This window comes from Petromyzon marinus, chromosome 41, assembly GCF_048934315.1.
Source record: "Petromyzon marinus isolate PM22_M1 ecotype Great Lakes invasive population chromosome 41, UKy_Petmar_22M1.pri1.0, whole genome shotgun sequence".
NCBI classification, from domain to species: domain Eukaryota; kingdom Metazoa; phylum Chordata; class Hyperoartia; order Petromyzontiformes; family Petromyzontidae; genus Petromyzon; species Petromyzon marinus.
In genome coordinates, this window is record NC_133707.1 from 4,767,388 (window position 1) to 4,793,295 (window position 25,908).

The following is a 25,908-nucleotide window of genomic DNA, read 5'->3' on the forward strand; positions in this document are numbered from 1 at the left end:
GAGGGGTGGGGTGCGAGGCCCCTCCCCCCTCTGCGCTCCCCCTCGCTCACCCAGCCCCTACCCGTGGGGTTCTTAGGTTTCCCGGCACACGTGGGTGGAGGACAGAGCAACGACGTGGAACGTATTATTTGGGTTTTTCGGTGAAGTCACGTAGATAGACATGTAGATTTTGTCGTCTGATTCATCCACAACAACACCCAAGGTCAAGCCACTGCTGGATGATGTACTTATAAACATTATACTTTTTTAATAACGATTGAGAACCAAAGGGCGTGCAGGGCTGCAGTAAAAGGTTAAGAGCCACCTTAAAACAAAGCCCGACGTTTCGGGCCGATGGGTCTTTAGAGACGGGAGAGCCTCACCAAGGTCATCCAATCAGCGCGCGGGGTTGGTTACACTGCGTCTGGCCAATCAGCGCTTTCGTGGGCGTGGCCCGCGTGGGGCGCGTGCTATGTGAGACCTCGCGCCGAAACAATCGTTGAGCAGTCGGCGAACACGAGACCGGTGTGTGAGTTATCGGTTCTGTGATCTCGGTTTCGTTTCATTCACATTATTCGTTTTAAAAAAGAGAAGTAATCAACAATTGCTTTGTTCGGTTAAATCTACAAGCTCAGTAGTGTTATATACCATGGCCACGCCGCCGAAAAGAATGTGCATCAGCCCCTCGCTGAATGACAGCTTTGAGAAGCGGGTTAAGCGCGTGTCGATCGAAGGCAACATCGGTGAGTTTATTTTACGCCTTTTCGTCATTATCGATTAGCCATGGTCATTCCACTGCTGGATTAAGGCCTTTCACGGCCGCTCTGCCATCTCTGCCGATGTGTGTACAACAACAATCGACCGGAACGCCAGCTGATTCGCTGAATGTGTTTACCAGACGCGTTCCATTCCTTTGGCTGATTAAATCATCAATGATAATTACATTTCCATCTCTGCTATTGTAATAAATTGTTAACGCAGCCTGTTTAAAATTGCACGTTTCAAATGTGCCTCATTGTTAACCACTGCCTTGTAATTCTTACACTCGGCCGACCTTCGGAGGTCAGGGTTCGTATATAAATATATTTTTAAAATTTAATAATCGTTATTCTGGCAGGAAGGGAAGCGATGGTGGGGGTGGCATTGGCCGTGACTGATATGATTAAAACGTCTTAATGTTTATTTTATGTATTATTTAGTTAAAAGCGAGAGTCGCCCAGTGAGGTGGCGAGCGCGGCTCGTGACGATGATTTTTGGCGCCAAACTCGAAATTTGGCGCCGGGTTTCGTTTTTTGGAACGAATTTACCGACGACAACAAAAGCAACTATGTAATAGATTTAATCAAAATTGTAACGTATTTAAACAAAGCACCGATCTGTATTCCTTGTTTACATCCCCGTGTTGGTAGATGTAAACAGGATCACAATCTATGTGTTGTTGTATTGCAACCGAAATTGGTTTGAAGCGGAAATGGGTGGTAGTGGTGGGTGGGGGACGTGAGATTGCTTCATAATATAAACTATATAAAACAAATTAAACATGGTTATTGATCGTGTCGCATATTAGTACGATCATATTCCAGTGTGTTATAATGTATCTCAGTTCGATACTCGCTGTGGTTCATTCAGTACAAAGGAAGGAGATGAGGTGGTGGTGAGACGAGTCCCAGGGGAAGATTAAATATTTACTCGATTTCAAATAATGCAATAAATCATCGTATCCACCTTATTCTCGAACTCTTCGTAATAAATATACGGTTAGTGTGTTGTTAAATCTATCACGACTCTGCTGTTCTTATAACAACGGCCCTCCCATGGGGTGGAAACTGGGGAGATGGTACAGTACTTACACTATTTTAGTTATCGATCTATTAAATAAACCATCGGAGTAAGACGCATTAAACGTCGCGCATTCATCGACACCGCGCATCACAACACTCCGGCCAGAGGGGAGACGGATGAGGATGGGTAACTACGCGCAATGTCGATTTTTTTGGTGTGTGTGTGTAGTCGTTTATAAACATCGCCCTGCTGATGTAAGTTTTGAACGTGGAGTGGCGGCTGTGTCTGCTTCGCTTAATCGCTCGAGGTGATGGTGTTTTTTTTGCTTCATTGTCATCGTTTGCCGTCGGCAACGAGACTTTTGCCCGCGCCTTTTTGCCTTTGGCGCCCTTTATTCAGGGCGTGGTGGCGGCGCGGTTTTTAGTTACATTTATTTCACAGTTACATTTATTTGGTATAGCCCTGTGAGCCATTCGGCTCTTGAATCGGGTGACAAACCTCATTGGCTGTGTCGGGTGGTGGCGGGTTTAACGATACATTTGTATTTATGCGATGTAACCCAAAAACCTCTTATGGATATTGGTCGCGAAAGCCTAGTGTTAAACTAATAATAACGTCTCGGAGTTTATTATAGAAAAAATGCGTCGTGATAAATAATTATGCAGAGACCCATAGACTTACAGAGACATACTGAACTATCCTTAGATTTGTATAGAGTCCCACGAACTTTAATTGTTGTCCAAAAACATACAAAGGCATCCATCTGGGAGAGACAGATGAGATCGGTTTGCGTGTACGAGCTAGATGGATTGTTACATCGCTAGACTTTGAAGGATGGTGCAGCAGTGGATAGATCCTGGCTGATGTTGATAAAAGCTAACGGCCTCCACTTCCCCTCGTGTGCGCCAGCGGCAGGGAAGTCGACATTCGTGCGGATCCTGCAGAAGGCGGAGGAGGCATGGGAGGTGGTGCCCGAGCCCATCGCACGCTGGTGCAACGTGCAGACGGACCACGATGACTCTGAGGTTTGTGCTACAACAACCGCCATTTGCTAATAAGTGGCGGTGATGACACTACGGAGCTTGTGCCAGGCCATGTGCACTTTGTGCTACATGCACGTACGCACATGCTTAAAGAAAAGATCCCCCGTATAGCCTGAACAGACTGTTGGGGCAAGTGCTGTTAGCGGGCACCTATCAAGGCCGGCATGCCACGTGAGGGGCCAGCACCACGCCGGGCCGGCTTCATCTCCCCAGTGGTGATGTTTACTAGACACCGCACCAGGTACTCATTTAAGACCGAGTCAACCTAGGGGAGGTTCAGGACCGGCACAGATAATCGTCAATGGTATTGGCCGTGAGCGGCAATTATAACTTGGGTCGCCAGGTTCATAGCGCAGCGTGCTAACCGCTACGCCACTGCTCCCCACTACTCGCTCGTGTGCATATACACGCGCAAGAGCCCAATCTTACCCGAGGGCCACGCGTGTGTGACCGTCCTGTCGTTGCGTGTGCGGCCGTCTTTCCGCTGGCAGGAGCTGTCCTCCTCGCAAAAGAGCGGGGGCAACCTGCTGCAGATGATGTACGACAAGCCAAGCCGCTGGGCCTACACCTTCCAGACGTACGCCTGCCTCAGCCGTATCCGCGCCCAGCTGCGCGTGCCGCCCGCCAAGCTCGACCAGGCGGACGCGCCCGTGCAGTTCTTTGAGCGCTCTGTGTACAGCGACAGGTAAGCTTACAACCACCGCCGACTATTAGATTTATTTATTTTATTTATTTGACCAGGTAAGGCCCACAGTGCTTGCATAGCTTTTTTTTTCAGAAGCGACTGGCGATTGCAAAATGATAGCTGAACGAAGTGGCTTATCGCGTCGAAATGTTAAAGCAGCCAAATACTCTGAACGCATGTTGGTTCTAATTGTGGAGGGGGAAAATCCGAGGACCCCGGAGAAAAATCTTCATGATCACATGGAGAACATGCCAACTCCAAACATACAGCAGGCGTTATGGGTCGCTGCTGGTGCTGCTTGACAGGTCTGCCCCTCCTGATAGATGCTGTATTAAAGCTAGGTTCATAGCTGCGCGACCAAATTGTTCTTAAAACCTCGCGACTTTATCATCGCCTGCGACAGCTTTGTCCGCATCTGGACGAATAGTTACGCAACGTGGATGTGGCTCTAAGTGTCTGGCCCCACCTACGCCGGGATCTCGACAACTATTCCTGGTTTGCAAATGTGCGTGCAATTAAATACCTCGCTACAAATGGCTAATAAAATCACTTGAATATAGAGTGTGTCTCTACTGTTAAGTGGTGGGTTGCACACCTGATTGCAGAGACGTCCACGTGTATAAGCGATATAGTTGCATGCAACCAAGCTGTGCAACTGATCGGTCAGGTGTGCATCCACGTTTAGGTCACGTTTTTGTGAGGACATTTCGGGGGTGTAATGAGCTAATACCTTATTTCCACTGGCCACACCCGAGCAGTGCCGAGCCGGCCCAAAGCGGCTCAGGATGCCCCAGGTTTTCCCCACTCCAGAAACCAAGCTATGCTGCTGATGTGACACAACGAACAAGTCCAGAAAGATAAAGATTGTTGGGGTGGCGTGATGCTGCGTTCGCATGGTATGCTGACGCAATTGTCACTTTCGATGTTCGAGTTGTAGTGACTGACGTCATTCTCCCCTGGCTCTGCTTGCGGCCCCAGCCAGATTCATATGTCTTGGAAGCTGGTGTAGCATGGTTCGATTCCAGCTTGGCACATCAAATAGCCAGTGGTAAACTCCCCGTACCGTGAGGGTCCTGCACTGACTTTGGCTCAAATTTGTCAGTGGAAAAAGGATATCGGAGACCATTACATTCTTATCGTTCACTGGACCTTTAATTTTGCTCCACCCATTGCTCCAACACAATTTAAATACATTCAAGCGGTTCTTTGATTGCTCCTTGTGTCATCTCGCTGTATTATTTTGTGCTTTTCTGATCGACGTGTGGTGCGAGTGTCGAGGACCGCGCTTGCTTTAACCCCGGGCTGCTGTGCTGCCCGTGTTTGTTCGCAGGTACGTGTTTGCGTCCAACCTCTTTGAAGCGGGCTGCATCAACGAGACGGAGTGGGCCATCTACCAGGACTGGCACGGCTGGCTGCTCGGCGAGTTCGGTCCCAAGATCGACCTCGACGCAATCATCTACCTGCGTGCGACGCCCGAGGTTATCCAGAGCGCCAGTAGTTGATGCGCACGTCCATGTTTTTCTGTCGATCCGTTGGTGGACGAGGGGCCTCGCCGCACCCGGTTGCTGCCCATTGGGGTTCTTTAAACCTCACGTCACCGGGACCGGTCGGTGCAATGTAGGTGACGGTGACGGAGCATCGACGTTGGGTGTGTACAAGCACGGTGCAACGATGGGTTTTGCTGCACTGCTCTTTGTTGCTCACCACGTAGACCCGCAACCTATAGCAATCTGCATGGTGGTGGTAGTCCATTGAAGCACTATCCAGAATCGACTGCTTAGCTTCTGAAATTGACGAAGTTAGGCGGATTGTTAATTTCTTTTTAGTTTCTTTGTTAATGTCCATGTTTCAGATCCAATTCAGAGGAGGCGATGTACACATTTAGCAAAAACAGAGTAAAATAATGCAAAAGAGATACTTGGCTATACGGACAGAGCTAATGCAGCTACTAAAACGTGGCTCTCTACTGTGCATGTGTCTGCACTGCAGGCCACGTGTTCTCGGCAGCTCTGGAAGCTGCACAGTTTTTGCCAGGGTTTTGAAAAGTTAATATAAAAAAAACCTTTCGAACTTTGCTAACGTTTAAGCACTCCAAACGATTGACTCGTTTAAAGTGCTCACCTCTCGATAGCTGTGTTTAAACGTACCACATGCAAGTTTGACGGCGGCGCGGGCTGTTTTGCAGCGCTGCATGGAACGGCTGCACGTCCGTGGCCGTTCAGAGGAGCAGGACATCGAGCTGGAGTACCTGCAGAAGCTGCACGACAAGCACGAGAGCTGGCTGCACGACCGTGACATGCCGTGAGTGAGCACAGCGCACGTGCCCCGAGTGTGCGCGCAGACGCAACGATAATAATAATAAATTTATAAAGTTGCCCTTAAACAATCATTCTCAGGGCGCTGCACACACTTCATACTTTACAAAGCCACACCACCCTGTAATCGTCCTACGCCAAGCTGAATAGCCGCTCGCAAACAGCGCTTACCTACAGTCTCTGCGTATCGAAGTGTAAGGTATTTGTGTGTGCTACAGGGTGCGGGGAGCGGTAATGTACCAGTTAGCACTCTGCGCTACGATCCCAGCAACCAGAGTACGCTTCTCGCTCGCGGCCAATGCCAATGGCGCTTATCTAAACTAGTCATTGGGCTCCGCCCCTAAGTCGAGTAAACCTCAAATGAGTACCTGGTGCAGTGTAAAAAAATATATCGCCATTGGGGAGACAAAGGCAGTCAGGCATGGTGCTGGCCACCCACCCCTTTGGTATAGTGCTGGCCTTCATAGGTGCTTGCTAACAGCACTTGCCCGAACAGTCTGTTAATACGTTATACGGGGGATCTTTGTGCTGCAGGGTGGACTTCGACTGCCTCAAGACTATGCCCATCCTTGTCCTCGACGTGGGAGAAGACTTCAAGACGAATCGCATCAAGCAGGAAGATCTCATTGACCAGGTTGGTCACTTTAGTGCATGCGTTGAAAATGATGGCAAACAAGTGAAGACTCTCGACTTTTTAAAGCTATTCACATACTTTTATGTAACAGTGTATTATCGGCCCTTTTTCCCTTAAAAACGATAGTCCCATATAAGTGTTAACACATTTTTGAAGCACCCTGTATATTACCGTTACTGGGTGGATTAAAGAACCATATTTTTCTTCGATTCTTTTTAAGTTCTTATATTTAAACTACGAGCCCTTCTGAAACATCCATCGTATTCAGGAACGACACCAATACCTATGCTGAACGGCGGCAGGCGGGGAGGGGGTTAAACTTCCCACGACTTAATCTCATGTACTACAGTCACATGCAAAGCGAGGCATATCGCTTTGCACATTATTTCTACAGAGAAAGCCACACACATGTAAGAGGGTAATGCTCCAGAGGACCACAAAGAAATTCGGTCCCTTTGTGCTGCCCTAATCTGGCTGCCTCGCAACCCAAACTTAGTAACTTTGTGATTTCCTGAACAGTCTCTTAGATCCAAGTATTAACCAAGTTTAACCTTGCCGAGCTTCCAAAATCTTGGCGAAACTGGGCATGTTCAGGATTCTTTGTGGTCAGCCTGAATCCTGAATGCAAAACCCCTCCTCGACTATGTAGCTCAAATAATTACATTTTTGTAGCTTAGGTTAAACTAGGTTGCCCTGTGGGTTACACTTTTTTCTTACTGCAGCGAGCGGAAACCATGCTTAAAAAACACACGCAACAACGTGCACTCCAATGTCAGGGAATATCATTTAATTTTGTACGATTGGCTTACGCGTACTAAGATTTGAGCACTGTAATTCCGGCGCGTGTACAAATAAAACTAACGTAAAACAGGGTAATAGCTGTTAAATTAACTTCCAATTCTCTCCCCCCTTATTTTCGCGTAACAGGTGAAATCGTTCCTGAACGACATCTGACCACAACGCAGCTGCTGGAAGGTTCATCTGGAAAGGCCGCTATGTGGGCACACACGTGCTGCTGCCTCTTAAGTCTTGAATTTCAAATATTGTCAATTTAAATATTTAATAGTACTCAACATGTGGGGTTTTTCGATACATCATTTGTGCATGCGTTTGGCCAAATTATTGTGGTCCATTGCAATTCAAGGTACAAAGTTGACACCTAAAATGAAACGCTTTTTATTTCCCTTTTGGTCGAGATGTTTGAATGAACTGCCCGAAAGTGGGCCTTGAAAGGTGCAACCTGTTATTTTAAATGTAAAAAAAAAATCTTTTATCGTATATTTTTTATCAAATAAACAAATATAATAACTTTACACAATGGAAGGCTGAGTTTCTGCTTTGTTTTAAGACAGCTTGTGATTGAATCTTGTTGGCTCCATGTAATTAAACTGACTTGTGCAATGAACTAAAACAATCCAGTGACCTGTCAACTAAAATATGCACAGCAAATTAAGGTTTTAAAAAGACAAAGCATACAAACCTATCATGCATCCATTTGACTTAACAGATTAATGTGTTCATGCGAAAAAAACTCAATTGTTCTGCCAAACAATTCCAAGCTTCAACAGATAATTTCAGAATATTTATAGTGGAGAAATGCAATGAGCGTTCAAGCTCTTTCACAGATGTCCAGTAGGGGTGGGTAAGAATGAGTCCTGGTGACCAATGGCCATCCACCACTTCATGTTTACCAAATGTACTTTTTCAAATACAAACTACATTATTTGCCACACCTGTCTTACTGCTAAATAACATTCCACTAGATGTTCGAAGTACGAATTAAGAGGCGTGTCTATGTTCTGTGGGCCTTAACTGTTTTCAGGTATCTTAGGTGTGTAAATTTTTCTCACATGTGAAGAGCGCCAATTGAAACACTTGCGCGTGTTGTGACCGTGGTTCATTTTGCTTCGGCGATTTACATCACATGCGGCATATTGGACTGCAAAAACTGCAGCATTGCAGAAACGCTGCCGTAATCCGCATGCACATTGGCTTTATAGTTGAAACGCTCAATGCAGGGAATGGCAATTTCCTGCAAAGTAAATTAATTTCCCTTGTGCCGAGATCTTTTGCTTTAATAGTGGTCCACTTGAGCTTGTGAACTGGACCCTGTCTGCTCTGACCCTTGCTTATCCTCTACTTGTGTCCTTGAAATAATATGGGTGGATATACTGTCCTGCATATAAGAAGGAACTTTAGAGGACATCCTTAATATTGGGTAGGGGGAAAAAAATCACTCCCAAAGCTCATACATTGAACACAGTGCAAAGTAATGCCACTATTCTAACTAATTTCCACGCAAGGAAACATCACATGCTGGGCAAGACTAAAACTTTTTTTTTTACTTTACCAGGTAAGGCCCACAGCTCTTGAGGCGACCTGGCCACCATCAATCGCACAAGGCAGTGGCTTAATGTAAAAATGTATAGCAGCCAAATATTAAACTTTCGTGACTGCAGGGAACTCCAAACACAGGCGTCGGGATTGAACCCACGACCTGCATACCAGGCAAGGTAACATCTTGCCACCGTAGAGAAGCTCTTATATAATGCTGCACACCTACAGATTAAGGAATATTTTTTACAAAATAAAAATTACTTGATACCTCATTATACACTGCATCGTTGATCACGAAAAACCACAATCTGTAAATGGGTGAATTTTGGAACATGGAAATTAGATTTCCATATATTTGACATCGTCGCTTGGGTTATCCAGGAAAGTCTTAAGGTGCCCCGAGTTGAAGGAAGAGCGACCAAGTTAATAAAATAGATGTAGGAGCACCCCATTTTTGAAACTGCCATAGAATTTCAGGGACACATTGAATGGTTAGGTATGTAAAGTTTCCAGGGGTTGAATTTCAATTCAAGAATATTTTTTTCACCTTTGTGGTGCATGTAAAAAAACTTGTGGCTATACAGTTTACATTGACCAACCACACAACACACGAGTTTTCACAATCTGATTCGGGAAAAAAAAAACCATTGATTCTTATACAATGAAATGCATGCATCACGAGCGATAAGAATCAACCACTCGCAAATGAAAAAAGTTCAACCCAAATTAGACTTGATTCTTGCACAATTCAGTGCATTGATCATGAACATTAAGAATCGACGGGTCATTGTTTTGATATGAACGTTACAGTAGAAATGTATGAGGAAATTCAAACGGTCAATTTTGCAATTTATCAATCTTACTTTTCTGTGGTGTGCAGGGCAAAGCCAATTGCCCTACACAGCTTACACTTATCCTGCAGCCTGCACCGACCAGTGTGATGACGTATGGTTAAATAACCCCCCACAAACCACGTGGCATGGGGAGGACCTCACTCAGTAGTCGGTAGATAAAAGGGCAGTGCACATACATTTGTACAATTTACATTTGATAACGAGTAAAACAAGACGAGACATCCTCGCGATACTGCCCAGTGCAAATCATTCCTCCCCTAAATTAAATTCCAGTACCTGAGGAAGTGTACAACTTAAGTGTCAATGACCACACATTGCATCATTTCTTCACAGCCCACCATAATTACCACTACTCCCTCCACCAAACTCACTTTATTGAATACAGAACAAAAGAGTCAGCAGAATCTATTATCTCGAGGCAACACTTGTCATAAATTAATTTGTGAGACCAAAGTTATTGTTTTAGAATTATTTAAAACTGGTGGGCCAAATGTAGAAGCTCGTGCTGATCAAGTTTCACCACCTCAAATGGAAGCGACAAGTGAAATATTTGGACTGGTCTGCGGACTAACGCTTGGTTTTCACGACTCCTTGGGAAGAATTTGCGGCTCGGTTTGTGAGCCGGGCTAGCAGCCTCAACAGGCCGCAAATACAAAGCTTCCACGGACCGCCGACTCGAGACTCGACTCAAGCTGAAAAACGACTTGTTGATTAATACAAGTGGCGTCTCCATGACTTTCCGAGTTACTTGAGTTGTTTGGCAGGTCCTTCCCAGAAGTACTTGAAAATAAAAGGTCACAGGACCATGGTTGCTGAAATAATGAAAAGTTCCTGCCTCCTGCAACGCACAAGAGTTGTTTTTGTTGATGTATTTCCACTCGGGGCCCAAATTCAGGCCAGCTCAATGAAGTGAAATTGGCCCGAAGATAATTCGGACTCCGGCCCAAAATCGAAGCCAAATCTGAAGTTGAAACGTGGTACAAGTGGGGGATCAGTTCTGGGATAGCTTGCCGTACACGTTTTCTCTCGGTCGTGATGTCATGTGGCCTACAGGGAAACGGGAGGAGTGGTCATGGTGTTGCTTGCTTAGTTCAACTTCGAGGCTGCGTAAAAAAAACAGACGAAAATTAAAAAAAAATAAGACGAGCTTAGCGTAGCATCATCTAACCGAAACATTTTTACGATTATTTCCCTTTGATCTCGGAGGGTATGTAGGGGGTGGTGCCGAGTGCACGATGTCATAGGGCTCAGATTGGAGACATCAGTCAGAACCGGGCCAAGCTGCCAATCCTGAAATGCCCCTGGGCCATTCCTGGGCCACTGAGACGCCACTCACCAATGGCCGGGAAAACAGAACTCGCTATGGTACCCAGCAAGCGTGCGTGTGTGCATGCAATCAATCGTATTTGAATATTTGAAAACTAAATACTTGAGGAAAAATTCACAAAAATTAAGCAACTGATGACATTTACTAAGCTGCCGTTTGCAAGTCCACATTAAGTAATTAAATTAAAATCGCATTGTGTGAATGTGGGGTGAAATGCGACATAATTAAATGGTTTTACTGATATTGCTTTGATCTCTTCGGTTTTTAACACCTTCGCTGGGCGGTTTCACACGACGCGCGATGCACATCCAATAAGTACCTTTTGCAATTTGTACCCGTAATGACAGCGAGATCGCGCGGGCTTGGAATAGCCTTCATCCAGCAGTGCATCGATCATGGATTTCTGACGGTGACTGACAGCAAAGCCACAAGAGATTCCAATGGCTTGGGAAGCCCTTCATCCGGCAGCGGATTGATCATGAATGATGGCGATGATTGACAGTGAAGCCATAAGAAGGTCCAACGTGGGACACCCTGAGTGCATGAGCCTCACCCCTGAGTTTGACCCCGACACAATCAGCGCGTTGCTTTGTTCCTTGCCCATAACCCTGCTGGAAACATCGTCACACTCAATGTCACACAAACGATCATTCAAACAAGTCATCCGAGATTCACGAGCACAAGAATTCGCATTTTATAGGGCGCTCAAATGCCTTGGCATCACAAAGCACCTCACATCTACCATCTCGACCGGTAGTAGCTTTCACGTATGCGGCGCAAGGTGAACGCAGCACCGGCCTGCAATTGGGTGTCGTCTGTCAGTAAGCGGACATGGGGGATGTTGCCACGTGGTGGTTTTTCCACATTCAGTAATTTGCAGGTATTTTTATTTTTCAAATGACAAAAAAAAACAATATTTGTCAAATTTGAAAAATTACCAAGATGCGACTTACTGGCAAGAATGGACCACGAAACATGTTTGTGCAAAGCCTAACACTTTCAATGAAAAAGTAAAAGAACTCGGTTTTTTAATTCGTCAAAATGCACGAGTATACCGGCACACTGAGCAATGCAACAATTTCCAAAACACAATTCTTCTCTTTGCGAGCCACTAATCAGCGTTACGTGCTGCGATGTACGCGTTGTTCTACAGAGCCAGTGGGGCGGAGCGGCGGGCGCCGTGGTCAGCGCCGCTGCGCTACCAACCCGGCGATCAGAGTTCGATTCCCCTAGCCACGGCAAGCATTAGTTGCGAGTGATCGGAATCAGAATATTTATTTATACTGGATGAAGTATGGTCGAATAATCCCCATGAATGACACTGGGGCGGCCCTCATGCAGTCGTGGTTTGAAAAATGGGCTCTAAATTCTTTACAGCACCGGCCGACCTGATTAGGACCGTCTGTGATTTGATGGAATCCACCATATGCAACTTATTTCAACTCGACTTAATTTTCTCCATCTTTCGTGCATAAAACAATAACTTAAAAGAACCTATACATGCCTATCCTGTTCGTAAACAGGATATGTTGTTTCAGACGGCTACAAAGTCAGTAGAGGGCAGTGCAGCCACTGCCATTTTCCTACCGTACCTTTATGCTCAAACATCTAAACCTTCCCTGCCTTCGCCAACCTGTAATAACCCAAGTGTGCTGAAGTATGGTCAATCAACTACCAAGATGACTCGCACAGTATGGGTGGGGGGCGGGGGCTTATCTAGCAACGGGTTGATAAAAGGGCTGTACTTGTACATCTTATTTATCTGTTCTACAACATTTTCCATGTATTGAATCGAATAAACAACACTTGGTTGAACCATCATATGAATTTGGCAACCCGGCCTCCTACATAGCCATAAATTACAAAATTCGACATTGGGTCCAAATGTATATTCAGACATAGCTGTACTCTGTGTACAGAACGGTGATTGTTATGATGCATTCCGGGCTGTGCGAGAATGGTGACAAGAGGCGGCTGATTTTGCGATGCAGCAAACGGCATCAAAACGCAAGAGCTGATGGCAATTGTGGTCGCACACGCGGTACGATTTGCAGTGGCAGATCAACCCCACGCAAGAGACACGAAGCAGCAAATTGGGGTTCTCGGCAAGTCACAAAAACAGCAGCGACGTTCGAATCATTTGAGGGCCGTGCGGCAATCTCAAGAGCGCACAGCTGTGATGGGCGGTAAGGCATAGAGATAATTTGTTCGAACAAATGCACTGGACAGAGATTGAAAAGGTGTTCACTTCAGGTTGCCGTGATATCGTTCTTTGGCTCTACGATATTACATTTTTCCGGATGTGAAAATTATCACGATGTGGAGTTTTGCAAAACGGTGGAGTTATATTTCGCAAATTTTATCGTCCTGCTTTTGTGCTTTGATGTACGCCAAGTACCATTTCACGACAACCCTTAGTCATCACCTGAAGCAGCGAGTTCAACATTCTAGTGGAAACGATCGCCGTGTATATGACCAATACAAGTGAAGTAGGCGACAATGCAAATATTTTTTTTTTAAATGTATCACTTCAGAACTTTTTCTTCAGAAAGATAAGTACAATCATCATGGAGTCGCTGAGAATTGGGTTGGGCTGAATTCTTGGAATGTAAAAAAATTCTAGAAATTACCACCATTTGTTTTTAATATCAACAAAATCTCTTCCCATTATCTCACTTTGTATTGGCCATATAAATAGGTACCACTAACGCGACGCCACTTCAAGTGATTCTGACAAGTGAAATATACAGCACAGGACCACTGACTAATTTAAGGCAGGGTACATCATGGAAGCCTTTGAACAGAATGCTCGGAATGGACTTAAATCTCAGTGTCGTCAGATCTCAGAAGCCAAGCAACCTTGAGCCTGGATGGTGCTTCGATGGGTAACCACCGTTGCATAAAAACAACAAAGTGTTGTGGGCTGCTGCAGGGCTACGTGGCGACGCAAAATCCAGTTGTGCTGAACTATTATTCTCCGTTTACGTTCTCTCCACCTTCGCCAGTCCCGCACCGACCAGCATGGTGAAGTGTGGCCAAACAACCCGCAATACAACCCGTGCAGCGTCAGGCGGGGCAGGGGAGGGGGGGGGGAAGAAGCCCTCATCCAGCAGTGGATTGACAAAAAGGCGGCCGGCCGTTTCACGCGGGTTACGCTTTCGGAACGGACGGCCAGGCGAGGGCTCTCGCTCGTACCCAAATCGTACCAAACGACGCGTACGGGGGGGGCGCACGCCGTAGTAACACGCCGTAGTAACACGCCGTTGTAACACTGTTGTAACACGAACATGCCGTGCGGGCCTCCCCGGGCCGTTCTGTCGCGTAGTTATTTTTTATATATTTTTTTAGCGATGGTGGTTGGCGGCCGGCTCTCAGTTGAGGTGCAGCACCTGACGCATGAACTCGTAGGTGGTGAAGGCGACCGCTTGCGAGGGCACGCAGCGCACGTAGTTGAGCGAGAGGCCGCGGTAGAGGCCGCGCCGCACGCCGTACTGCTTGTACACGTTGGTCAGAGTCTGCCACATGGAGCTACGGAGGGCAGCGGTGGGGAGGGAGGGGGGCAGAGACCGGGGGATGGAGCGGAAGGTGACTCCAGGTCAGTAGCTACAGTAAAAACCCGGCAAGATGGAATTATCCTTTCCCGTTCCGGTGACGTAGGTGTACATCATAAAAACTAAAATAAAATCACTTTTATCGGTACCGATTCTCCCACAAGGCCATGCAGGAGGGCGTGTGGCAAAGTTTGGCGCCAGCTGTCAAGAGTGCGATCGGGTCACTACGGTTCTCTGCAGCGAGTGCAATGTCTTTGCAAGCAACGGCGTTACGCCTCTCTTAATAAAATGAACGCTGTTCCGCTTGCTCATTCCGAGATTTATCGGTGGACGGGACACCCACCCTGCGACTTGCAGACGTCTCGAAATGGGAAAGGGTTAGAACAGGGGTAGCCCTGTTCCGGCAAGCTGTGAAGTCAGGATAGCCACCATTTAAATAAAAAAAGTTTAACACAAACAACAGCAGCCCCCTTGCACTCTACCGTACGTGGCGCACACATTTGCGTGTCGGGTGATACAAAAAAAAACGTCGATCGACTCGTGCAGCGGGCTCACAAAATGGGTTGTGCGCGTTCGTTAGCAGCGCGACCGCCGTTACACTCGCGACGCGATTCAGGAGGGGAGGAGGCGCCGCTCACCCAAAGTTCTCCGAGTTGGGCAGGATGCCCGCGAGCTGCATCCGCCTGCGTGCCACGTCCAGCGGGTACCTGCCAACGACCGCCGCACGACCGTCGTCACAAAAGAGAGCGCGGATCGCCGCACCCCAAACGCGCAGCCCCCAGCTCGCGGCGATGCCTCCTGGCTCCGGTTCGGGGAGGCTACCAGACCCTGCTCCGGGTTTTCCAGTCTCAGGCGATGGCAGCATGCGGGTGGGTTCTTTCTCGATGCGAGTCTGGGTCTGTCTATACGTTTACATGTCTCTATGTGAGTCTGTGTCTCTATAAGTGTATGTATGTATGTTGAACTTTGTGAGGCTGTGTCTCTATGCGAGTCTATGGGTCTCTCTTATAAGTTTACGTATCTATGTTGAACTTTGTGAGGCCAAGTCTCTATACGAATCTATGGGTCTCTTTACGTTAACATGCCTCTATGTGAGTCTACGTGCCTCTCTATAACTTTATGTACGTTGAGCTTCTGTCACACTGTGTGTAGCCAACTGTGCTCATCGGAGGTGCAGTGGAAGGACAACCAACAAAGTTTACACGTCCTGACGAGCGTCTACGGGTCTCTACGCGAGCCTATGGGTCTCCACACGGGACAAGACCCAGGCAGGCTCCCTGGCTGTAACGAATCCTCCGCGACGCGACGCTCGCGGCGGCCGCTCGGCTCACGAGATGGTCTGTGCGATGGCGCCCGCCGTGCCGCCGAAGAGCAGGTTGATGGGCGTGCGCAGCACAAGCACGTCGGGGTTGTCGGCCGACGGGCGTCCGAGCAGCGCGGGCGCCCGGGTGAGCCCCACGCTCTTCAGCGTGCTGAACGTGAAGAACGAGAAGCCTGCACGCGGGGAGGAAGGCGGGCGCGAGGTCGAATGGGTCGACGTGCGGTTAGGGGAAGGCGTTTCCAAGGCTGAACTATAAACTGAAACTATTTTTTATTCTACCAGGTAAAGCCCACCGACCTATTATATAGCTCTTCTTCAGAAGCGACCTGGCCACAAATGATAGCTCAACAAAGTGGCTTATCACGTGGAAATTGACAGCAGCCAAATACTCAAATGTGGAGGGAAAAACCGGAGGACCCGGAGAAAAATCCACGTGACCACGGGGACAGAGAACATGCAAACTCCAAATGTACAGGCATCAGGGTCGGAATCGTACCCACTGCCTCCTGTATACCAGGCGAGGTAGTTAACATCTCGCCACATCAAGATGCTGTGAGCGCGGACAAAGCCCCGTTTGAAGCCGGCACATCTCACCGAGGCTTTCCACCCCTCTGGCGGATCCCGCAGCTGCCACAGAGGAGACACGCTGTGGCCTCCCGGTTCTGCCATCGACAGTCTCCCACCATCTGCTCTTGGTCTTCCCCCCTTGGTAGCTGAACCTTGGTAGCTGAACCTTGGTAGCGTTATCCCAAAATAATGCGAAAAACCGGCGTGCCTGCCGACCGAGTTGTATAGAGACCCACGCAGTGACGGAAGCAACCACGTATGGTGCTGAAAATCAGAAAAAAACACGGCGCGATTGCCAGGCCGAAAATGTTCCGCTCCCCACCCCTGCACCTAGGACCCGATGAGTTTGGCCAAGATGGTAGCAGTGATCGTTGGTGGACCGCACGAAATACGTGACGAGCTATTGTGGTGGATTGAGTATAATATTAAAAACAAAGCAGATATAACAAAAAAATATCCAGGTAAAGAATAACAGAAACAACATTGAGTTCCATCAGTCTATCGGCCACCTGGACCAATGCATTCCAGCAGCTTTTTTTAAGTAAGAAAACTGCGGATTTGTTTTAATTAAGTACGTACGATCATATCTTTGCATGTACGTATGCTTGCAGAGATGGACTGATTTACATACTTCACCAACCCGCACTTACCAGCGTGGTTGAAGTATGGTCAAAAAGCCCCGCCGACCCGCACGACATGAGGAGGCCCTCATCCAGCAGCGGGTTAACAAAAGATCTGTACACGTACACCCATAATGGATGTATTATGTATGCACGCTGCATGTGTGTGTGTTATTGGGGTCACCACGGCGCATGTGCCAGGCCAGGTGCACTTTGAGACCACGTGAAATGTCGTAAGGCTCACTGACAGGAGGTCACGGGACAGATCCAGGTGCCATGGGTTGACTGACTGAGAGGAGCAGATGCACCATCTGTGCCTCTGACTGTGCCAACTTGCTGCATTTTAGCTGCCCGGCACTCCGCTTGTTGTTGTGAGCGTCGCTCCTCTGCCCTCCATTGTTGCTGGAGGGCGACTGCCTCCAACTGACCAGTAGCATCCTTCACGAGCCTCCTCCACTTAGTGGCGAATGGCGGGTGTTGTTGTTGTTATTATTGGGGTGCATTCTCCTTGAAACTGCAGGCATAATTCTCTCCCGGAGGGAACTGTGTACTGCCATGACACGGACAGGTGTGCGTGTGGGGACTCCTCACCGGCGTAAGGAGCCATGCCGATGATGGTTGGCACCAGTCCATGGTAAAACCCTCGGAAGCCACCCTCCTGCGCACAAAGACAAAGATCCCGGCCCCCACCCCGGTATAGCCTCGGTTAACAGACTTCACGGAACCTATAAAGGTCAGCGCGGGACGTGAAGGGGTGTTGTGGTGAGCACCACGCTCGGCCACCTTTGTCTCCCCAGTACTGACACGCTGCACAAGCTACTTATTTAAGGCTGAGTTGGCGTAGGCATGGCCCAGGAGCAGTTTGGATAATCGCAACCGATGTTAGCAGTGGCTGTACAAACTCATACAGGGTTGGAGGGGGGGGGGGCGGCGGCCTTCATCCAACAGTGGATTGATCACGCACCTTCTTATAGATGAGGCTGAACGCATGTAGAATACCCCGGTAGCCATGATCTCCCTTCACCTGGTACGCGAGCCGGGCCCTGACCATGTCGAGGGGGTACGTGAAGATTACCGCTGTGATGCCTGGTGCACACGGAGACAGATACCTAGAGTCGTACACACAGACTCACAATAACGCCCGCCATTCGCCACTAAGTGGCGGTGACGTCACCGCTGGCACGCACGTAAGAGTCACGCAGACTCGCGCACAGCAATATATAGTGTCAGATGCACTGAGACTCGCGCGCACAGACTCACACAGAAGACATATAGAGTCATACACACAAACTCAATCACACCAATACATAGTGTAAGATACACTGAGACACACACACATAGTCACACACACAGTCGCACATGCAGACTCACGTATATCAGTCAGACAAAGAGACTCCACAGCCATGGCCAGACACTGAACAAGTCGTCGGGTTCGTAGCGCGGTGCGTTGACCACAACCCCACCCACACAAGTGCAGTCAGTGTAGTGAAGGTAAGTACTGCCCACCCGGCAGCTTTCACAAACTAGTAAATTCAAACTTGTTGCAACAGAGATATATTGAAGATTATACTGATGAGGGCCTGTGGTCAATAGCAAAAATGGGGTGGCAGCTAAGGGAGTGAGTAGCTCGTGCACCGCGCTACAAAATCCAGAAACCCGAGTGACGATTCCCGACCGAGTCTATCATCAGTTCGAGCTTATTTGGTTAAGCCCGGAGAGAACTCAAGCGAGCAGGACGGTCTCAATCGCGTACTGAGTGACCCGGCTGTGAAGAGCGATAACCGAAAAGTGGTCCTGGCCACGCGACCTTCCACCAACCCGCACCGACCGGCGTGGCGGAGCTTGCGGTCAAAACGACCCCCACGACCGTAACGGCGTGGGGGAGGCCTTCGTTTAGCGGAAGACCGACCAGCGGTCTGTAAATGCTGTTGCCAAGTTTACTCCGCCGTGTGCGCTATGCAGAGGTGCGAAGCGTGCATCGCTGGTTTCCGTACGAGGGTCTTACCAGCCATGGAGCCAGCCAGCAGCCTGTGCACATGGCCCGTAATGCCCATTTGCTTGCTCAGAACCTGCCGGCGATACATACAGCCTTAACAGACTTTTGGGGCAAGTTTCAGTTAGCGGGCACCTATGAAGGCGGGCGCAGCGCACGAGGAGGTGGGTGGCCAGAACCATGCCCGGCCGCCTTCATCTCCCCAGTGGCGATGTTTAACACATCACACTCGGCACTCATTTGAGGCCCAGTGTGATGTTTAACACATCGCACTCGGCACTCATTTGAGGCCGAGTTGGCTTAGGGGAGGCCTAAGATTGGTTCGGATTTACAGCGATACACACGCGTACGAGAACACACACAGAGACACAGCATCATTATTAGGGAACACTGCGCAACATTTTACCAGGGGCAGGCTGGAACCTACAGCCCACAGGGCCAAATAAGGCCCGCGACTTAACTCCGTACGACCCATGGCCACACGAGGCCTGCCGCTGAGAAAACGGCCGACAAAAAAACATTCAGCTCTCTCCGAAAAGTTTTCCAGATGTACCGCGCGGCGTTTTTAGCGCGACGATCAAACGTCGAGCGAAACGTCGGGACACCGTACCAAACACCACACGAGCTTCGCTTCGGTGTTGGGACGATCGTGCCCCAGGACACGTGGCACAACGAGAGGGCACGAGAGAGGGCGGTTACGTGGCGCAACCGCAAAAAAAAAACACACAAACTCGTCACGTTAATTTGTTATTGCAGGTGCGCTAATTGGGTTCTGAAGGAGAACATTCACGATGCATTGTCCACCAAAGGTAAATGAGGAATGTTCTAATTCGGCCCTCAATAAGGAAAGGTTTCCCCACTCCCCCCAGCTTACTAATGATATAAAACTCATGAAGCAAAACAGTCGCATTAGGCACTTAATGATGCTTTGTAAGTGATGCCTCTGGAGAGACTCTTTATCTTAGCTCGAAGCTCTTAAGACCTAATTGATCTGTGTCCTCAGTTGAACGTCCATCGCTCGTTGGTATCAGTCTATCGGCCCCCGGGTTTTCAACGAGGATGTCAATGGTGGCTACGGCGGCTGTGCTATGCAGCAAAATCCACTGTTGTACTGTGCTTCCGTGCTCCCCGTCTCCACCAACCTGCACTGACCCGTGGGGTAAAGTGCCGTCACGCAACCCCCTATGACCCACGCGGCAAGGTCGGGGTGGAGGGACTAAAAAAAAGGGCTGCGCGTGTACAACATTTCTCATGGTCTTGAGTGGGACACATGGGCTCGTCAATCCACCTGTCCAGAACTGTGAGTGGTGTCCCCCCCCCACCCACCCACCCACCCCCCGTAAGAGTGGCGGGTTTTCTCAAGGCACTCGAGTTTACTCCCGCAAACAAAGAAAAGAGGTGCCCAAACATCGCAAGGCAGAACTCTCCTCAAAGAATCCTGCAGCTGTTAGGGAGGGAGCTGAATGAACTGGTGGTGCAGATGGCCAGGGGATACGGGGGCAGCAGCAGATGAGTAGCGACCTCCCACCGAAACAGAGGTCGACCCCCCCCAGGGTTTCAAGAAAGGTGGAAAAACTTGACCGTCAGTTTTTGCCGCACACACGTATGTATGTTGAACTTCTTTCGCAGCGTACGTAATCCAACCGTGCTTATCGCAGGTGCGGGGGGAAGAACAATACACTAAACACAAAAAGCAGTTCTAAAAAAAAATTGTTTTCAATCTAGATTGAAAAGTGCGCAGCTCCAGAGGCTTCCTAATGTCGGAAGAAAGAGCGCTCCAACGATAAATCGAAATGTCCCTGCGTGCGCGCGTGTCCTTGCGTCTGTCGTAACGGACCGCACAGTGATCGAAAAGCTCTGCTGCCGGTGCCTTGCGAGGGTTGCCGCTGCTCGGAGCCAACCAGTTCAACCGTGACTGAAATTTTACTGGATTCCACCGTCCATTCCGTAACCTTTTGGAGTCAATTCCGAAAACAATTATCGAGAAAATGTCACCGCATTCTTCAATAACACTGCCGAAAAAAGAAAACGTATGTATTTTTTGTTTTCCTTTTAAGGCCAACACGTCATTGACTAGTGTGGTGAGGTTTTCGTTTTGCCAAAATCACCCGATGATGCTGGATGTAATTACCAGCGAAACGTCAGTCAAAATGTAAACATTGTGGATTTACTCTCCAACACACCGGTGGGCTGCAGTAGTAACTAATTGGCACATTGTGTCTGGTGGTGGCGGGTTAATGACACATTTACACTAACGCGATCCAACCCAAAAAACCTTGATGATGAGCTTGTTTTGTTATCTGTGCTTTGCGCACCGCTGCCAGCGCAGCAGCAGCAGCAGCATCACCACCACATTATTTGTTTTACCACAAACATTCACAAACGTAACAGCACCAGATTAAACAATAAAGCCCTCGGTCGCTCACCCTCTTGTATTTTTCGAAGGCGGTGAACTGAATGGCCCCATAAGGGAAAATCCGGACCATCATGGCTCCATTACCCTTGTAGAGGCCGAGGAATCCCTCCTTCCTGGGAATCGCCACCAGTGTAGAGAACACACCTAGCACACGCACACACACCGCACGCCATGTCAATTCGCCCGTCCGTCATCGGCGCTCGAGTCGCTCGTGTGTGCCTCATGAATGGCGAGAAGGTTCATCCTCAATTATCCGCGGGCGGATTCTCCCAGTTGCTGATCACCTCGTGCTGATTTTGGCATCTTTTCTGTTTGTGCGAGTCGCTGCTCAGTTACCAGAGCGGTTTCTGTACTACTGTTAAATGTAACTGAGGATAAACCCATTTTGGAAAACATTTACGAAATCCATGCATATGCATTATATTACTATCACAATCCACCATGACGACAAGTATTGATTTTGTAAAACTGTTAGCGGCACTTAAAAAAAGTTACGGAAGCCAATTCCTCCATTAATTAATCAATAGACATTCCACTCGCACATGTAACTTAATATGGAAAGCAAATATGAACCCTGAACTGGCTCGTCGCACGACTGCATTAATGTATGAACCTGCACTCGGGATGATGTGAGGTGTGTATGGTGTGTGTGGCTTGTGTGGAGTGTGTGGTGTGTATCTGTGTGGGGAGAGGTGGTGCAGTGTTTTGCACACTGTGCTATGAACCCAGCGAACAGAGTTAAATTCCCAGCCACTGATACCATCAACGACAATTAAATTCTGAATCTGTCCTGAATTTGTCCTTGGTCTACTTAGCATTAAAGGAGTGCCCCGTGCGGTGGTGCTGAACATCAATAGTGGGGAGACAAAGACGGCCAGGTCAGCCACACCATCTGCTGCATTGTGTGAGCCTGTCAGGGTGCTTGCTCATGGCACCTGTGTCTCTACGGTCTCTGGATAATACACGCGGTGTTGTTGTTGCTGTTGCCGCTGTGGTGCGAGTCTTCTCTGCGCGTACCGAGGTGCTTGTAGTGGGGGTTATAGGCCTGCAGGAGAATCTTCACGCGATCCAGGGGAGCGATGGTGGTCTTGGCACAGCACCCGGCGATGCCTATTGGGGGTCACAGTCAAAAACAGACCAACTTGGTCAATGCACGCACAACAACTCACATGCCCACCAACCTTCGCAAGGTGCTGCTGCGTTACAGGAATGATGTTGGCAAATTATACACGAGTGGCCAACACATCCCAATGCTGAAAATTTTTACCGTAAATTACAGTACCTCATTGGAATTACACAGAGCAACATCGCCTTCTGAAAAACGTCCTGAGACTCAAGCGAGGCTTTCCGGGGTAAATAAGCAGAATAAATAATAAATTTATAATAAATTTCTAATAATAAACTTCGTAAAAAATAACTTACATCCCTTTGACAATGAATGGGAAAAAGGGGTTCACCATGCCGTGTCGGACTCAAGGGTTGGTTCACGATACGTCTCCATGATGGCCCATGTGGATCGGTGGATGCGGGGCAAAGCAAGACAGGAATTTCGGGGTGCCGTCGAATTCAGAGCGCAGTGTGCTATCCACATGCCACTATGATAACATTCAACAATATTCAACCTCACCACATCGTTGTAACAACACATGGTAGAAGTACACTGCAATGAAGCACGGTAATCCGTGCCATGCCACACCGAAAACACATTGTACCACACTGAAACAACCACATGACACCGAACTGCAGTAACACCACGCCACAACAAAAATTGTACCCCACGCCACATCGTGCCACACAGTACCAAGCCACACCACATTATGCCACACCACGCCACATCGTACCCCATGCGACCACGACACGCCACATCATGCCACACGGCACCTCGCCACATCGTGCCACACAGCACCAAGCCGCACCACATCATGCCACACCACGCCACACCGTGCCAGACAGCACCACGCCCACACCACCCCACATCGTGCCAAAACAGCACCACGCCGCACCACGCCCCACCGCCAAACCACACCGCACCGAACCCACGGTAACAACCACGCCGAGCTCCCACCTCCGGCCAGGAAGTTGCGCATCCACCGCGAGGAGTTGGTGTGCTGTGGGGCTCCCCGGTCCAGGCGCGGTGCCGGCCGCGTGGGGGCCACGCCGTCTACCGGGGCCACGGGGGTGGCGTGCCGCTCGGCCATGCGGTCACCGTCTGCAGGGTCCACAACGAGAGGCGAGCGCACGGGGGGTGTGGGGTGAGAAATGGGGGGGGGGGGGGCGCAAGTGCGCGGCCACTGGGAAGAGACAGAGAGTGAGGCAAGAGCAGTAGCCAAAGAGTTAGCGTCGCAATGAGCAGCTTCTTATGATGCTGAAATCAAGATGTCGCTGATTTAATGATGAAAATCCGTGAATGAGTATTGAGGCTGCTGATTGTGATGGAAAGCAGGAGGTAGATGTTGCTGCTACTGATGATGATGTTAACTGCCTCGCCCAATATACAGGTGGGCGTGGATTCGATGCCAACTCCGGTGCCTGTACATTTGGAATTTGAGCGTCTCTCTCCCCGTGGCCGCATAGATTTTTCTCCGGGTCCTCTGCTTTTTATTTCAATATTTATAAACATGCCTCAAATCAAGAATAAACATGCCTTTAGAGTATTTGGCTGCTCCAAATGATAAGCTATCATCTGTTGAGCTATCATTCGTGGCCAGGTCGCTTCTGAAAAAGCGCTACATCGCTCTCAGCGGGTCTTACCTTGGTGAAATAAAAATAGATACTGTAGTTAAATAGTTAAGTTAGATGCTGCTCATATTCTTAGCTCTTTCGGTAAAGTCACGTTGAAGGGAAACAATAAAATAATAAAATATATATAAAACAATAAAAATTCTCACGTTTCGACCATAACACCTGATGACGACCGTTTGTGTTATAGTCGAAACGTCGTGAGAATTTTTTTATTATTTTATTATTTTATTGTTCCCCTTCAACGTGACTACCGAAAGAGCTAAGAATATGAATTGCTGCAGTCACGAAAGCTTTAAATCAAAATTTAGATGCTGTTCCTTGCTGATAAGGATGACGCTGCTAATCCCGACGGAGTTATTCATTCAGCAAATAATAGACAATGACTCATTGTGATAACGATGGTGCCTCGACTGGTCATGATGATGACATTGAGATCATGTTCATGACTGGACAAGGATGTTGAACAGCAGCGGAGAATGATGATGATGATGTTGCCTAGGCTCAGGAATACGATGCTAGAATGCAGATGCTTCCGATGAGCAGCAAATGATGAGATTATTCTGATTATTGAACATTGGTGGACAGATGATGATGATACTGATGGCAGCGGTGGACATGCTGCTGCTGATGGTGATGATTATGCTGCTGATTCTGCTTTTACTGATGGTGATGATTATGCTGCTGATTCTGCTTTTACTGATTCTGCTGCTGATGGTGATGATTCTGCTGCTGGTGATTCTGCTGCTGATGATTCTGCTACTGATGGTGATGATTCTGCTGCTGGTGATTCTGCTTGTGCTGATTCTGCTGATGAATCTGCTGCTGATTTTACTGCTGCTGATTCTGCTGCTGATGATGATTCTGCTGCGGCTGATGATGATGACCACGCTTACCTGATCTCTCAAAACGTGGTTGACGATGGGTAATGATGAACTCAAATCCACCACCACCACCACCACCTTCGCCTCTTCAGCAACAAAGCCTCTCCAAGATCCTTCGATCAAACAGCGAGTGCCCGATACGTCGGAGTGTACCGCCACATTAATTGTAATCAAGGCAAAAACATTACTGTTGTTCTAATATAAATAATACGATGTATATATTCAAAAGTTATCCTATACTGTATCCGTTTAGGCCGAAGGATCGAGCCCGCGTTAAGAAAAAGTACAGTCCCGTCTGTATAATAATCGTAACCATCAATTACGATTATCTCTTTAGAATAACGTTATTTAAAAAAAAAATAACAATTAAATTGTACACCGAGGAACCCCAATAACAATAGCCTGAGGTCATAACGTGTTCAAATAATCGCTTAAATACGATATAAATTAGGGCCTTGCGTTAATCGGGGTTCAAGTGCAGTGCTAGCTCCAAGCCGCGTCCAACGCCCGCTCGCAACCAAGCGATTAAACCTGCCGATTATTATTATTGTTGTTGTTAGATGTCCACGATGTCGTCGTTGTTGTTATTATTGTTGTTGTTAACGCCGCCGTGCTGGCTTCTGCTTCGGGGCTGCAAGGCGCTCACGTAAACCCCGAGCTGCACGCTGCTGCGTGTACGACGAAAGGTCACGGGGAAGCCGGACGTTGCATTTGGTAGACTCGATAAGACCCCCCCCCCCGCCTCGTGCTGCGTGTGAGCACTAGGAAATGCAATCGTTTTACTTATTGCAATTGTGTGATAAATAATAATGCATAGCTATTATCAGCTATCAACCCATACGGTTTAACATCGTATTCTTG

The 25,908-nt window shown here is 48.3% G+C and overlaps 2 protein-coding genes across 5 annotated transcripts; one reads left to right on the forward strand and one right to left on the reverse strand.

Moving 5' to 3' along the window:
- Positions 1-74: 74 nt before the first annotated feature.
- Positions 75-7,756, forward strand: DCK (deoxycytidine kinase). 2 transcript variants are annotated; one of them, XM_032969072.2, is made up of 7 exons: positions 75-223; positions 2,671-2,786; positions 3,296-3,489; positions 4,820-4,967; positions 5,675-5,790; positions 6,339-6,438; positions 7,366-7,756. In XM_032969072.2, exons 3-7 carry the CDS (start codon positions 3,338-3,340, stop codon positions 7,390-7,392), a joined length of 543 nt encoding a protein of 180 aa, XP_032824963.2. In that variant the 5' UTR covers positions 75-223; positions 2,671-2,786; positions 3,296-3,337; the 3' UTR covers positions 7,393-7,756. The 2 variants fall into 2 exon arrangements, with proteins under 2 accessions (XP_032824963.2, XP_032824962.2); XM_032969071.2 differs by lacking the exon at positions 75-223 and adding an exon at positions 262-722.
- Positions 7,204-25,777, reverse strand: SLC25A16 (solute carrier family 25 member 16). 3 transcript variants are annotated; one of them, XM_032969070.2, is made up of 12 exons: positions 25,060-25,777; positions 23,490-23,715; positions 22,442-22,534; positions 21,435-21,568; positions 19,021-19,084; positions 17,980-18,101; positions 17,607-17,673; positions 15,839-16,001; positions 15,146-15,214; positions 14,346-14,484; positions 11,510-11,567; positions 7,204-10,732 (listed from the first exon to the last, which is right to left on the reverse strand). In XM_032969070.2, the coding sequence occupies exons 2-12, from the start codon at positions 23,620-23,622 to the stop codon at positions 10,716-10,718; spliced, it is 1,059 nt and encodes a 352-aa protein (XP_032824961.1). In that variant the 5' UTR covers positions 23,623-23,715; positions 25,060-25,777; the 3' UTR covers positions 7,204-10,715. The 3 variants fall into 3 exon arrangements, with proteins under 3 accessions (XP_032824961.1, XP_032824960.2, XP_032824959.2); XM_032969069.2 differs by having other exon boundaries at positions 7,204-11,567; positions 23,490-23,633; XM_032969068.2 differs by having other exon boundaries at positions 7,204-11,567.
- Positions 25,778-25,908: the final 131 nt, after the last annotated feature.